Source organism: Protomyctophum parallelum, assembly GCF_964188405.1.
Source record: "Protomyctophum parallelum genome assembly, chromosome: 21".
NCBI lineage: Eukaryota > Metazoa > Chordata > Actinopteri > Myctophiformes > Myctophidae > Protomyctophum > Protomyctophum parallelum.
In genome coordinates, this window is record NC_139713.1 from 35,268,074 (window position 1) to 35,282,288 (window position 14,215).

The following is a 14,215-nucleotide window of genomic DNA, read 5'->3' on the forward strand; positions in this document are numbered from 1 at the left end:
CAGAGGTCATCATATTTGTGTTGTATACAAGTAGAAAGTAGAAACGTTGTGAGCTACTGTATGTCTTTTACCCACACCTTGAGTGCAATCACTATGCATCATTTGCATAATAACTAGGACCAGATTATTTCACGGATTCACGGAATGGCCGTGATCTGCTCTTGTTTTATATAATTTCACAGTGATCACCAATGTGGTTGATTCCGAATCAAGATTGAAAATGGTTGAATCAAATCAGCATTAGGCTATGTGTTTAACAAAAGAAAATGCGTTCAAACAACATTGAACATTGAATTGAATCAACCCTTAAACTAGCTTGTACTGTATGTTGTAGCATGGCTTGTGTTGAGTACGTGACTCAGAATAAAAGGTACTATACTAATCACTATACAATATTGTTCCACACAATGAGGGATGTTTCCACTATACAGTCTTTGCAGATCGAGGCCTCACAGATACAGTAAGACTGTTCCATAGACCTTTCGTTGACATATTTTGGCTACACTACTTGGACAGTCCTGTACTGTTTGCATCGGTGTCGGTGTGACTTTTTGCATGAACTACGCCTATAATATACCATGTACATACAGGATCGTAACCCCAAACCTACACCTATAGTACATGATATTTAATAACTACATTTAGTTTACACTTTCTTTGCCAGTGGCTTATGTAGAGTGAAACATGCAAAGATTATGGCCACAGATCTAACGGGGGTTACTGAGGGCGGTCTCTCCAGAATAAGCTATAGCTTGTCTTTGTGTTCAGGGTCTGTTCAGGGCATTCTTTAGAAAAAACAGGGTGGAACTTTCATGACTACGATTTTCTTACCGCTGGTTTTAGAGTGATATTAGTGGGCTCCAGTACTGCAGATTCTCCCAATGTACTGTTGTAGTTTTTCTACTGGGAATTTTTAACCATACCCATGAAATTAATTTTTACCTTGAAGTAATGAACTCTCAATAAGCATAATTATTCCGGTCGTCAATGCAAAAAGTTTAAAACGCCTCTTTCTTTCTTTGTCTCATTTTCCTGAATATCCTTCCAGAGAGTTTTGTTTTTCTAAAAGGTGCTCTTTAGACCTTTTTTTATTCCAAATGGCTTGAGTCTTCATTAATCTTATACAAAGAAACCGTGGTGTCAGCACTGAATGTAGAAAAGAGTGGTTTTTCTATGATGCTTGTCAAAGCTGGTCAGCTTTGTTATCTGTGTGTGTGTGTGTGTGTGTGTGTGTGTGTGTGTGTGTGTGTGTGTGTGTGTGTGTGTGTGTGTGTGTGTGTGCGTGCGTGCGTGCGTGCATGCGTGCGTGCGTGCGTGCGTGCGTGCGTGTGTGTGTGTGTGTGTGTGTGTGTGTGTGTGTGTGTGCGTGTGCGTGTGCATTCATTACAATCTGTCTGTCTATAAGGCTGAATTGTATATGATCTGGGTTCTTGTCAAAAAGGCAGTTTCCACACATGTGCTCAGATTATAAATGTGTTTATATTTTGGCCTTTAAGAAGCAGACCTGAGTTTTGTGTGATGGATTTTAAGGGAGTTAATGGAGAGGTTTTGGTAAAGAGCCATAATACTCTTTGTGTACTCTGTGTAATTGTGTGATAGCTTAATGGGTTGCAGTAGGCCTACTGTGTGTAACTGGAAATAGGAGGGGTGTGTGTATTCATGTACGGTCACAACAACATTAGAATTAGAATGGTGTTGATGCCCCCCCCCCCCCCCCCCCACAACCCTGTATAAAAATGTATGCTTAAAACAAAGTTGTCCAAAAGACAGGTTGCAGTTTTGTGACTATTCAAACCATATTTTGTCTCGTTTCACTCCTAATTTGACCACTGGGGACGTAAGCTGATTTCTTTAGGATTCAGGATGAGCACATTCATACTGTACGTCACTGTCTCTCAACATCAGGTACGGCCCGGGGACCACCGGGGGTCCGACTGGACCCCCTGGTGTATCAGGGGCACTGTTTAACAGTGTAGATTGGGCTTCCAGAGCAACAACAAAAAACAAGTTGAGAATGACTGAAGTAAACTATACTGCAACCTTAATTTCAAATCTTGGTCAAATCTTTTGTAAAATAGCTCCGGTCAATTAGCCTTAAGCCCGCAACAGCTTAAGGCTATGGAGCAGAGCTACTCTTGGACCCCTAGTGGTCCCTGTACTGATGTTGAGGACCAGTGCTATAAGTAACTACTGTATATTTGCTATTATGTTCTTTTCTGCATCACTCAAAAACTGTTAGACAGTCAAATCCATCAAATCAAATGTGGTTTCAGGAAGCGGCTTCAGACAGTTGTGATGGCTGACGTTTTTCTTTTTTTCTCTCTCTCAATTTGTTCTCTCCTGATGGATGTCATATTGTAAATGGCAAACAATGCAAAATGCAATAAACACTTTAGTGCAGTCAGACAGGGAGGCAGGCTACTTTGTACTGCAAGGGCCATGAGGTGAAGCTGATATTTATTGTTTAGAGGGGGGTTTCTTTATGTGAAAAACTAAACTCTAAAATGGATGAAAAGCCAGTTTGGTTCTTCAGAATCAGGTGGTGTTGTATTCCTTAATCCTTTGATTGGTTCTTCTCTCTTTTTTTGACTGTGCTGTTTATTGTTTCAGGAAATTATTCTGTTGACATTGTTCAGGTTGAAAATAAATTTAAGAAATGTATCCGTTTCACGCTGATGGTCTCAAGCTTCAGGATATAGTATTCCAATCACAAAAATGCTAAAGAAAAAAATAAAGTTTAAAAAATTAAATGAATATTGGAAGCTGTTACTGTAAACACTCAACATTTTAAAGGAACTGTGTATGTATAAAACATAAAACAAATAAAAATACAAAATATATGTATGTGATTGAAAATAAACAAAATCTTTGACCTTGGAGAAGTGTTTCTTTAATTGTTTTATCCTGGGTTGTTTGTTTAATGATTATACAATATAGCTTTTTTTTGGCCAATAGCATGGAAGGAATAGGGCATAGCAGTGCAGTGGTGGTCATTTTGACTGCTTGCACAGATAGAAAGCCCATTCATTTTCCCTGTAGAGATTTCTGAAAAAATGTATATATATATTGATTATTTTAAGCCTGGAACCAAGCCATCCAGGCTCCTGGGATGGAGCTCGAAACCCGATAACCCGTAAAACCCGACAACAAGCTTATTGAGTACCCAGCCGGTATCAATAAGCTTATTGAGTACCCAGCCGGTATCAATAAGCTTATTGAGTACCCAGCCGGTATCAATAAGCTTATTGAGTACCCAGCCGGTATCAATAAGCTTATTGAGTACCCAGCCGGTATCAATAAGCCGGCTTATCAAGCCTGTTACCAAGCATATATAGCGGCCCATGACGTCATGTTTAAGCAATCAAGACAAGAGGTGATGAAGAAATAGTGTGAATCACCCATGCTGGCACAAACATGTGGGTCTAAAAGTATATTATATACCTGCCAACCAGTGCTGACGGTACAGGGCCGCCCGCTGGCCTATAGCTGCTCCAGGCCACTACATACCACATATGTAGGTGCATGCCTGTCGAGTCCCCATCCTGTTGACCTTTGCTGCGGGTCATTCCCTGTCCCTCTCTCCCTGTTTCCTGTCTCTCTCCATTGTGTCCTATCAATAACGGTAGAAATGTCCCAAAAAATATCTTAAAGAAATTGAAAAATAAAGTGACTGCACACACGTTAACCAGTTTAACGGTTTCTTCAATGTTATTTTCCAAAAGTAAAAAGGTCAAGCTTGCCTCCCATCTGTTAGAAAAGTACTGTATTTGAAGGCCCTGGTAGTGCAAGTGATATTTTTTTGGTTACTATGCATTTTTCTGTTTATAAAGAGCTGAAGATACATGGAGATTTACAGTACTACTCATCTATCAATCTATAAATGCACCATAAGTCCACGTAACTCGAGAACCCCCCCCCCCCCCACCACCGCAGGGGGTGCAGTGGCCAGTATCCAGTCGTTAGTGAAGATAATCGATGCTAACGTTGTAGATCGGCTATAATTATATGTTCACAAATTCATTTTCTTTCTGATATTAAATTAAATTAATGACATTCCTGGAGGTGTAGGCAGAAATGCTGTTGTTTTTCCATAAAGCATCCAATGAACACTTATGTCTTACTAGATCACACTATAATGCGTTATACACATGCCCTAAAATGATAGGAATGTTATAATTTTAATGCATTATTATTATTTTGACTGAGAATGACTGAATTTTCACTACTGCCCCGAAAACTTATTTTACAAATCATTCCGACTAGTATGTCTGAGTGCTGCACTTTAGTTATACATGCAGTGTAATAAGTTGATTATATAATGCATGCATTGTACTGTATGTTTATAATTCATTATAGACATCATGGACTTCGATAGAAATTGTTACCATAGGGTTAAATCAAAGTTCTGTAAAGGGCTGGGCTATTCAAGCAAAGTCAACGACAAAGTGATACACAAACGTGCATATTTACTCATAATTCAGACAACTTTATTATTCTTTTCCTGTGGGAAGCATGGTGTCATGAAAACATTCCACTGCCCCAGTCTTCTGTCCATAACCTGCTCCTTATATTAGGGAGGAATCAGAGATCACGCCGACACCGTCAGCTTGCATCAAGTGTATCAGGGGCATCATTTGGAGTCTCAGGGGAGTGTTCATGTACATTTAACCTAACATTACATTATTTTAAGCATATCTTTCCTCAACTCTTAATATTTTCCACAGATTAATCTGATCAACGCTGTGTGCATCTCAATCCATGCCCGTCCATCATCTATACATGTGACATGTGACAGAAAACACGTGTCTATAACAGACACGTGTTTTCTTGTGTGCAACCATACATTCCGTAACCACTTTCGACCTGGCGTCACTATTTTGAGGCATGCCATTATAGTCGGAACATTTTCTAAATGTTCTCTTTTCCCCTGCAAAATAGCAAAGATAGTGGAAGTACAAACCTCGCGTTGCAACGTCTTGAGTTGTTAGCTTGTACATCCATCTTCGCTATTTTTTAATTGTTTGAACTGTTTGACACCCCATATTTATTTATGAAATGACACTGAAGTCCATTATCGCCTGATTAATTAATCCAGGCTCCCCTCTGTTTGGTAGTTGTCCAGGCACTTTATTTTCACGGGTCGGTAGACGGCACATTTCAGAGGTTCGGTTTGAAGCCAAATTCTTTCAGTGTTCAGTGTTTGAGTCAGTCATCCTATGCAAGTGACAATGTTGTGCAAGGAACAATACATTACCGTAGGTTTAATTAAGACTGGTGCAAGGCCTAAATAGGTCCTCCTCTCCACAGGAAAGTGACCTAGCAGCAGATTTGAGCCACTAGAACAGATAGTGTGTGTGCGTGTGTGTATGTACGTGCGTATATTGTGCGTGCATGCACATGAGTGTACGTACGTTGTACGTATGTGCATGTGTGTTTGACAAAAGACTAGCCACAGCTTTAGACTCATATCGTTCCACTTGTACCCATTAATAACTCATCTGCAGACAACATTTGAAAGCTACATAAATACATAATCAAAGTTACTTAGACATTCACAAATTGTACTCTGACCTCCCTAGACTATGAAATGCACGCACGCACGCACGCGCACACACACACCTCTTCCTGTTGCATGTACAATTGTATCTAGCTGTTGATCCAACTCATACGTTCTGACACATCTGATGTTCACAGTAGACACACACACACACACACACACACACACACACACACACACACACACACACACACACACACACACACGTTATGACTAGTGGATTACATGGCATCCCGGTCTGCTTTCCACTGTGCACATTGCAATACTCCATCAAAGCTACGCTTCCCAAAGCATTCACAGAATGACTACACCTACAGTGCTCTTTTCGGGGGAGAATGTACACAGCCATCGGAATACAATATTGAAATCACAACAGAAATAGAGGCAACAACATAGAGGCTATTCATCCCAATGAATTCCAACTGGGAACTCTCAGAAATTTAGTTTACAAGCTATAAAACATCCTCAAGTATTGATTGAACACAGGCCAAATCTTTCTGAATCATGCTTAAAGCAGTGTCTAGTCTACAATGATCTATAAAATATTTACATTACAGGTCTTTCTTTGTTTTGGTCATGGACTGAAGGTAACGGCACAGAAGCATAGACACATATACAGTATATTCACCCATTTTGGATAATGCACATGAAATGTTCAGTACCACATTGTACAAATTAAACAAACCTGTAAGTGCAAGGAAAAGCCTTGATACAAAATAAAATATCATATATTGATAACTCTGCTTAAATATCATACATACATTAAAATATTACTTTAGATCTTTCTTTTTTTTCCTTTTTGTTTTTACATACATGTTCTTCAGCATTGTTTCCCTCTATGTACAAAGGCAGATACAGACTTACATGGAACAATAAGTTGGTTACATATTTGGTTGGATCTCAAAAGTGAAATGGGGGGTGGGGAGTGTTTTTCCACGTCTTTCAGGGTTTTCAGGTCCAGAGCTTGTATCATAAGTCGGGTTTTTTTAAGATTAAGAGTCTGTTCACTTGACTTTACAAATGAGTGAGTGCAAGTTTTCTGATGTAACCATACCACATTCTGAGTATGTAGAAGATCGTTAGGTTCAAGATGACCTCCGGTGACATCTATAGTTTCACAGGTGACTTGACTCGTCTTCAGTTTCCAAAGGTGCCTATATTCTTCTCCTCAGTCACGTAGAATCCCCTGTAATGACAGAAACTAAAACCAACTTGGACCCCCTTTTACATTCACATCACATAGCACATCATCTCCAGTGTTCCCTCTCATTCCATTAGAAATGACGCAGCCCACATCACTGCATTCTGGCCGGCAATGGTCCTTCTACTGGATCCAGATGGTATTGTTACGTTCTGGCCGACGGTTGTCAGTGGCCGCTCCAGTGCCAGACGTGGTGAGACCACCGAACGTGGAGAAGAACTGCTCCATCTCCTTCTGCAGCGTCTGGTTGCGTCGCTCGGCATCGTCTTTGGCGCGCTCTGCATTTCGTAGCTTGATCTCCACCATGGTGTACTTCTTCCTCTCCTGGTCAAGCTCCTCGTGGATGTTCACCATCTCTGTCTCCAGCTCCAGGTTACGCTGCTCCAGGCTGGAAAGGCAGTCAGTGGACATTTAGAAGAAGGTGTCAAGTGGAAAGGTGACAGTTCATCAATCAATGAGTCTACTTTCTGTTCGACAAGCAAAAGCAAATGAGGCTAATTTTGTCCAAAATTGCTATTTCTGAAAACATTTATGAAATGATGCGTTCTATTCTATCCTTACCTCTTTATCCTGGCCTCGTACTCTGTCTTCTGTTTGTGCATCTCCTGTTTAAGGCTGGAGACTAAGCTGTGGAGAGCGCTGTGACCACTAGTCCCATTACTGACCGGGAAGCCATCACTGTTATCACTACTACTGGTTCCTCCACTGCTTCTCCCTCGTCCAACAACACCTCCGTCTCCATTGCCATTCCCTCCTCCTCCTCCTCCTCCTCCTCCTCCGGACTGACAGAGGTCACTGTCGTGGCCCGGTCCGTCCAGCTCTTCGTAGTGACTGCCGTAGAAGTCCTGCTCGGGGCAGGTGGTGGTGGAGGAGCGGCAGGACGTGGAGTTGTCCGGCAGGGAGATCTCACAGGAGGAGGTGGACCAGGTGGCGCTGTCCACACTCTGCTTGTCCTCACAGCCACTGTTCAGACAGTTGGCCGTCACGTGGTGGTTCTGCTGCTGGAGGTTGTGCTGGTTGAGGTGGACGTTGTCGTAGGTGGACAGGCGGTTCTGATCCCCGTGGTGGTGGGAGCCGTCTCGCGCCTTGTTGTTGTCGCGCAGTGTCACGTAGCCGTTTGGCACCCAGAGCCCACCGCGGCCGTTCAGAGTGCCATTCATCACATCCGTGCTGGAAACGCCCATGCGAACGCCGTTCCCTACCCCTCCCCCGCCTCCAGTGGTCACCCCACCGGTTCCCATTTTCGTGCCCGAGCCTTTAAGGGTCCCGTTGCGGCGCGCCTGCAGGCTCGCCCCGCCTCCGGGCAGAGTCTGGCTCCTCTCGTGGTTGGGGTCCGAGGAGGAGGAGGGGGGAGAAGAGGAGCTGAAGGAGCCATTCGTAACGATGCCACTGCCTTTACTGAAGGCGGGGTTCTTCTTCACAGTTGTAGGAGGGCTACGGGTAAGGTCAAACTGTCCCGCGAGGAGGCCGCCGCCACAAGGGCTGGCGGAGCGTGGGGAGGAGCTGCTGTTGTCGCCGCTGCCGTGCTGCCGGTGAGGAGGGGACTCGGGCTGCCGGTGAGGAGGGGACTCGGGCTGCCGGTGAGGAGGGGACTCGGGCTGCCGGTGAGGAGGGGACTCGGGCTGCCGGTGAGGAGGGGACTCGGGCTGCCGGTGAGGAGGGGACTCGGGCGCTTCCCAGACACACTGTCGGACTATCTGAGTGTTGTTGTTCTCTGCGTTCTGGTTTTGTCCCACGGTGATGGTGGCGGTGTCGCCGTGTCGCCGTGGCAACTCCATGTTGTTGTTGAGAAGCTCCTGCGTGGCGGGGCCGTTGTCCTCGTCTCTTGGAAACAGCACGTCATGACGACCAATCAAAACGGCCATCAGCTGCTGGACCAGAACCGTACCTGTACAACATGAGCCCAACACAAACATCCGCTTACACAAAGAACTGTTCATCTGGTTCACATCTGTAGCGTTTAGAATCCAAGAAGATTTTGTTGTATTCATGGCTGTTGAGTTATTAGGTTGTTATATTTATGCAATAATGTACAATATCATATAATCAATAGTTTTACATTTGGTATTGGTATTTTAAGTTTTTAACAGTTTTTTCTTATACTGTCTTGTAAAATGTTTTCATATTATGTAATGTATTTTATGTGTGGACCCCAGGAAAAGTAGCTGCTACTAAGGTAGTAGCTAATGGGGATCTAAATAAACAATAAATAAACCACTTTATTTACTTCTTTGTGTGACAGAACAGGCAATCTACATGTTCATAACGCAGTCATGTGACACAGTGTGAGCTTGTAGACTGGCTAGTTTCTCCATTTGGAAAAGGTTTATATTTCCTTGCAAAATGTTTATCATTAACCACTTTGAAAGTGGTTAATATACAGTATGCCATGTCAAATATTATTCTCTATTATACAGGTAACAGGTCGTTTCTGATTGGTTGAAACGGCTTCTAGCCGTGGATCAAACCAGCACCTACCTAATGGATCAAACCACCACCTAATCAAAACAAAGAATTCAGCTGCTCTGTTTTACCAGAGCGCTAGCAAACTCGGTGCTAGTATCTTGGGACATTTGTGGTCGTAGTGACTACATCTGTCATTAAAACAGTTTTCTTAGTTTTAAGGGTAACTGTTGTATAATTGCAATATTACACTTGAGGGTGTGGTTTAACGTGATTATTGCCACTTCAGTGCTTGCGGAACTCGACTTGGTCTCGTTCCTGACCGCATCACTGTCGTGGCAATAATCACATTAAACCACACCCTCTCGTGTAATATTGCTTAATTTCACACACCAGACTACAAGGCATACATACGGACCTTCCATAATTGCTACTGGATCCTCAACCTTTGGCCTCAAGATATTTGGCCCAAATACGGTGGCCAGGTTTTGGACGCTCATTTTATTCACTCCGGAGCATGACTGGACTTCATCTAAAAATCTGTGAAACAGAAAAGAAGATATTTAGATGCTTTGTTTTTGTAATGTTTATCCTTGAGTAGAACTTGAACTTAAACTTTATGTACCTGCAGATATACTTCAGAAGATTGTAATTTACAGGAGGTAGACCTTCCACAAGTTGTTTCAGTTCCTTTATGCCCTGGTGAAAACAGAATGTAATTTTGATCGATTAGCATTGTGATTTACAGCTTAAAACACACATGACATCACAATTAATGTCGATTAATGTCGACCCCTCCGGGGTTAGTGTCCAACAATGTGTCCTTTCACATTCATATCACACATGGCTGCTAATATGGACCTTTGCTTCAAGACAGGCTGTCATGTCTGTTGATATACTGATCAATAATCCTTGTCAAGCGCCAATCGATCATACCTCTATAGGAGTGTTCATCTTGGACAACTGCCATATTCCTTCATAACACTAGCATCTATCTTTGCAACCTGACGCTTTTATGCCAAACATGATCCCAAAATAGGGACAAAGTGACAAAAGAATCAAGCTTAGACACATATTCAATCCGTAGCTCACATGATTACTAGAAATTGATCTCATTCTGTGGCACCGTGTGGTTTTCAAACCTGTCGAGTCTGGCATTGCAGTTCATAGTGAAGCAAGAAGAAAAGTGATGGTGTTTTGTTCGCTCCACGTTGGACTCAATTCCCTCTCAGGTGCAGCAGCTCTCAGAGTCCTGTGGACACGCTGAGCCGCTGGACATTTAAAAGGCAGGGCATCTCTAGGCTGAACTCAGCTGTCCAGAGGATATTTACACATCCCCATGTGTGCAGCTACAGTGTTTCACCTCCATGAATCCATCATCAAGCACATGCCCATAAAAACCTTTTCACTACTGATGCCGGAATAATTCATGTGGAACTTAGTTCACAGATTCACAATGACAAGAGAAGCATTTTAACACTCGTATCCAGAGTGACTTACGAGGGTGAAATCTGGGTAAATGGTATGAAGCCTAGTCAACAAATGACTGATGGTAAACGGTCACATACGTCACATACATAAGTAGAGTGACAATAATACAGTGTAACGTCTCAACGCAACCAGGATACCAAGCACCTGTCACTCTAAACCAGGGGTTCTCAACGCTTTTGGCCGGGGACCCCCAGAGATGCTTTGGCAGTGTCTCGGGACCCCCGCTCCGCCCCCTCCCGGCCCCCAATATAAATTGACTGCTACAATAACCTTAATAATAGAGACAATACACCATAACTAAATACTGAAACCAGATCATCATTAGGGAAGGTGTATATGTGTACTATATGTAAACTCTTCATTTCCATTTCCCCCCAAAATAAATTGGCGACCCCCAGAGGGGTCGCGACACACGGGTTGAGAAACCCTGCTCTAAACAACATGCTTTGTAGTCGAGCAAAACAACTACAATGCATTGCAACAGTGGTTACAACAGTGGAATCTAGACGTGCGCGTGCGCACACACACACACACACACACACACACACACACACACACACACACACACACACACACACACACACACCCTATGAATAAATGAACACAGTTTCTAAGGGTAAGGTGAAAGTGAGCAGGTTTGAAGCAGAAACCTGGTCTCCTGTGAAGCACGTCTTATCGTGTGAGTCTGTGACAGAAATCCAATCACCATGCTGCAAATACAGACAGGCACAACACGGCCATTGTACTGGACCACTGGGCTCTGAGAGAGCAGTTTGGGGATGTAGAAACGCAAGGGATTCTTTTCAGCATTGATATTCGTCTGTTGACATACTACAAAAGGTCCTTACAATCGGCAAGTGTTATTTTTGGGGCAAATTAAATGCCCCAAAAGTTATAGGCTATATTAACTGTTTGATTCATGAGTAAATCCAGACAGAATGCAAATATTACGCATCAACTATTATTACATTTGTTGATGTGAAATATTTCCTGGCGACTATTTCATATTGTTAGTTTAGTTTAGTTTAGATAGTTTATTTATTTTCGTGTCATGTACACCTTGTGCCCAACCCTAATGGGTTTATAAGACACCATTTGCAATTACAGCATGTTTTACATTACATCATTTATGCATTTTACAGCATGTTTACATTACATAATTCCTTATATTACACCTCAGATGTATACAATATAACGATATTAGTAATATGATCATTTAGATTGAATTTAAAGTTAATATATCCGTAGGCGACACTTTTGTTTGTTAACCCATTCTGACCGGGCACCCATTTTGGTGTTGGCATCATGTCATGCTTTAGCTATTGGAAAATAGCAGATCTACAAGCTCATATCGCGCCACCGAGTGGCGCGATACGAGCTTGTAGGTCTGCTATTTTTGAAAAATCGAAGACACTTTTAGAATCTGATCTCGGGTCAGAATGGGTTAACACTGTAAATGAAGGTGAATGGTCAACAATGGTCAAACTGCTCTATTGAATGGCTTACAGATGCATCGTCCTTGCTGAGGAGTTTGGTGCAGCTTAGGAACTCTTCATATTTGGAGAACGGGATGACGGGTTCAGGCAGCTCTCTGAGATACAGCTTCAGTAAAGATGCTACAGTATGGACATCTGTGTTACTGAGAGAGAGAGAGAGAGAGAGAGAGAGAGAGAGAGAGAGTGGATATTAGGATGAATGGCAGCAACACAACATAGAGTCACTGGACACTACACGTAAGGTAGGTGAACACGGACATTGCTGTTCCTTGGAGTGGTTGCACCACTCAAAAAGAGAGAAAATAGCTGATCTACAGTTCTACACACTCACAATCGTCGAGATGCGACTAAAGCTTTCGCATACAAGATGACATGCCCAAAATGCGTACGCCAGCTTTGAAAGTGATTGAAGGGACAGAGGACGAGGCGAGCGTGAATTTAGTGCCCCGTTATAAATTACGGTGAATCCATCCCGCTCATAAATCAGTGGGACGGGTGAGAGGTGGGGACATGTGGTGCAACTCATATGGACGTGACACCTGCCGTCGTCACAGATCCTGTGATCCTGGGCTTTACTGGAAAGACCCATGGGAATGATGCAACATGAGGCACGTTGGGACCACCACCCCAAAACACGTCTTGTTTTGTCGATGTCGGGTGGTATCCTCATTATGATATTTTTTATTACTTTATTATTATATATATATTATTTATCACTTTTTTATTTACTTTCCACAGATGACAGGACCTTTTTTATGATCAACATGACCAATAACACAGCATCATCAACCGTATCGTATGTACAGTATATATATATAAAAAAATACTTTATCCAAATATTCATCTTTAAAAGACATTTCTCCAAAGCAGCCACACTATACCAAGCTGAGTGAACCATACATGTGCTGGAGGCAAATCAATTTTAAGGAGTCAAACGAAATGTATAGTGCCTCAATTACTACGATTCCAAGTGCTTGTCAGGGTGGGTGGTGGGTGGAAACCACTGAAAAATAAAACGACAACAAAAGAAAATGGAAATATGGAGATGCTAGGTTTCTGGCCGACAACAATGATTTATGGGGCTTGGGTTGAGGGTGCAGGAGGGGGGCTGGGCGGGTCTCTGGGGGGGGCCAGAAAGGAGGCGTAAAAGGGAGGAGGTTGGATGTGGCCGTTGAGGCTCCATCATTCATGATCCCACCTGTCACGCTGACTTATGGGTGAAGGTGTGTCACGTCGCAAAACACAGCTCAGCTGTATATTAAGACAGAAATCAACGGCCACTGCATGCTACGTTAAGAGTGTACACAGAGAGGTCCTCTCAGTTCTTAAGCCTAGACAGTTTTAGACCACGGTGAGACAAAACCATTTTAGAACATTGCAGAGACAACATTGAGGCAGTCTGAATGATCCTGTTGCAGTGTGGACTGATGCCGGCTGATTGAGGCTCATGAGATTGTACCCTTCTGAAGATACAAAGCTTCAGAGCGTCTCACGTGATTTATCTGTTTATCTGTCGCTCTTGCCCCTTAGGTTATGTCCCAATTGACTTCACGACAAATTTAATCTATGTAGTGTTTAGGAAAACAAGACAACATTGATATTTATTCATCTGTATTACTTGTATTTACACACACTGCAAGGCACGACCAATTTCTTCTTAGATAATAAAAGACTACATGAAATATATATATCAATATATGATAATAAATAATATATATGATATCAATATATCAAACGTTATCATTTCTGGTGTATTCAAATTCGCCGGCAAAAAACATACGGTGGATTCTGTTGGTTCAACGATCTGGATCTGTGCGCCACACTCTTCCACCTCCCCTCCCCGGTAGAACACAGCAGAGAACACTCACCACATTTGGAGCGACAACCCTCTCTGCACTGTTATTGGTTAGCGAAATACAAGGTTCACTTCCACTTCTACAGTATGCCACTTTTCCTGGCTTGGCTTGCTTTGTCCCAGAGGCAATGTTTGCACCGAATCCAAGTCGAACAAGATCAGTGGAGCTCCGGAGACTCAGGACACACTGTCGTAGCCTGGCTAATAACCCA

At 42.8% G+C, this 14,215-nt stretch overlaps 1 protein-coding gene across 4 annotated transcripts in view; it reads right to left on the reverse strand.

Annotated features, from left to right (window-relative positions):
- Positions 1–4,319: 4,319 nt before the first annotated feature.
- The window catches only part of arhgap24 (Rho GTPase activating protein 24), a 97,126-nt gene continuing 87,230 nt past the window's right edge, over positions 4,320–14,215 (reverse strand). For all 4 annotated transcript variants that reach the window (XM_083793683.1, XM_083793686.1, XM_083793685.1 and 1 more), the window contains 5 exons: positions 12,159–12,291; positions 9,787–9,860; positions 9,580–9,701; positions 7,320–8,646; positions 4,320–7,146 (listed from right to left, as the gene is read on the reverse strand). In XM_083793683.1, coding sequence (XP_083649809.1) covers positions 6,882–7,146; positions 7,320–8,646; positions 9,580–9,701; positions 9,787–9,860; positions 12,159–12,291 — 1,921 coding nt within the window. In that variant the 3' untranslated portion in view covers positions 4,320–6,881. The remainder of the gene's footprint in view (positions 7,147–7,319; positions 8,647–9,579; positions 9,702–9,786; positions 9,861–12,158; positions 12,292–14,215) is intronic.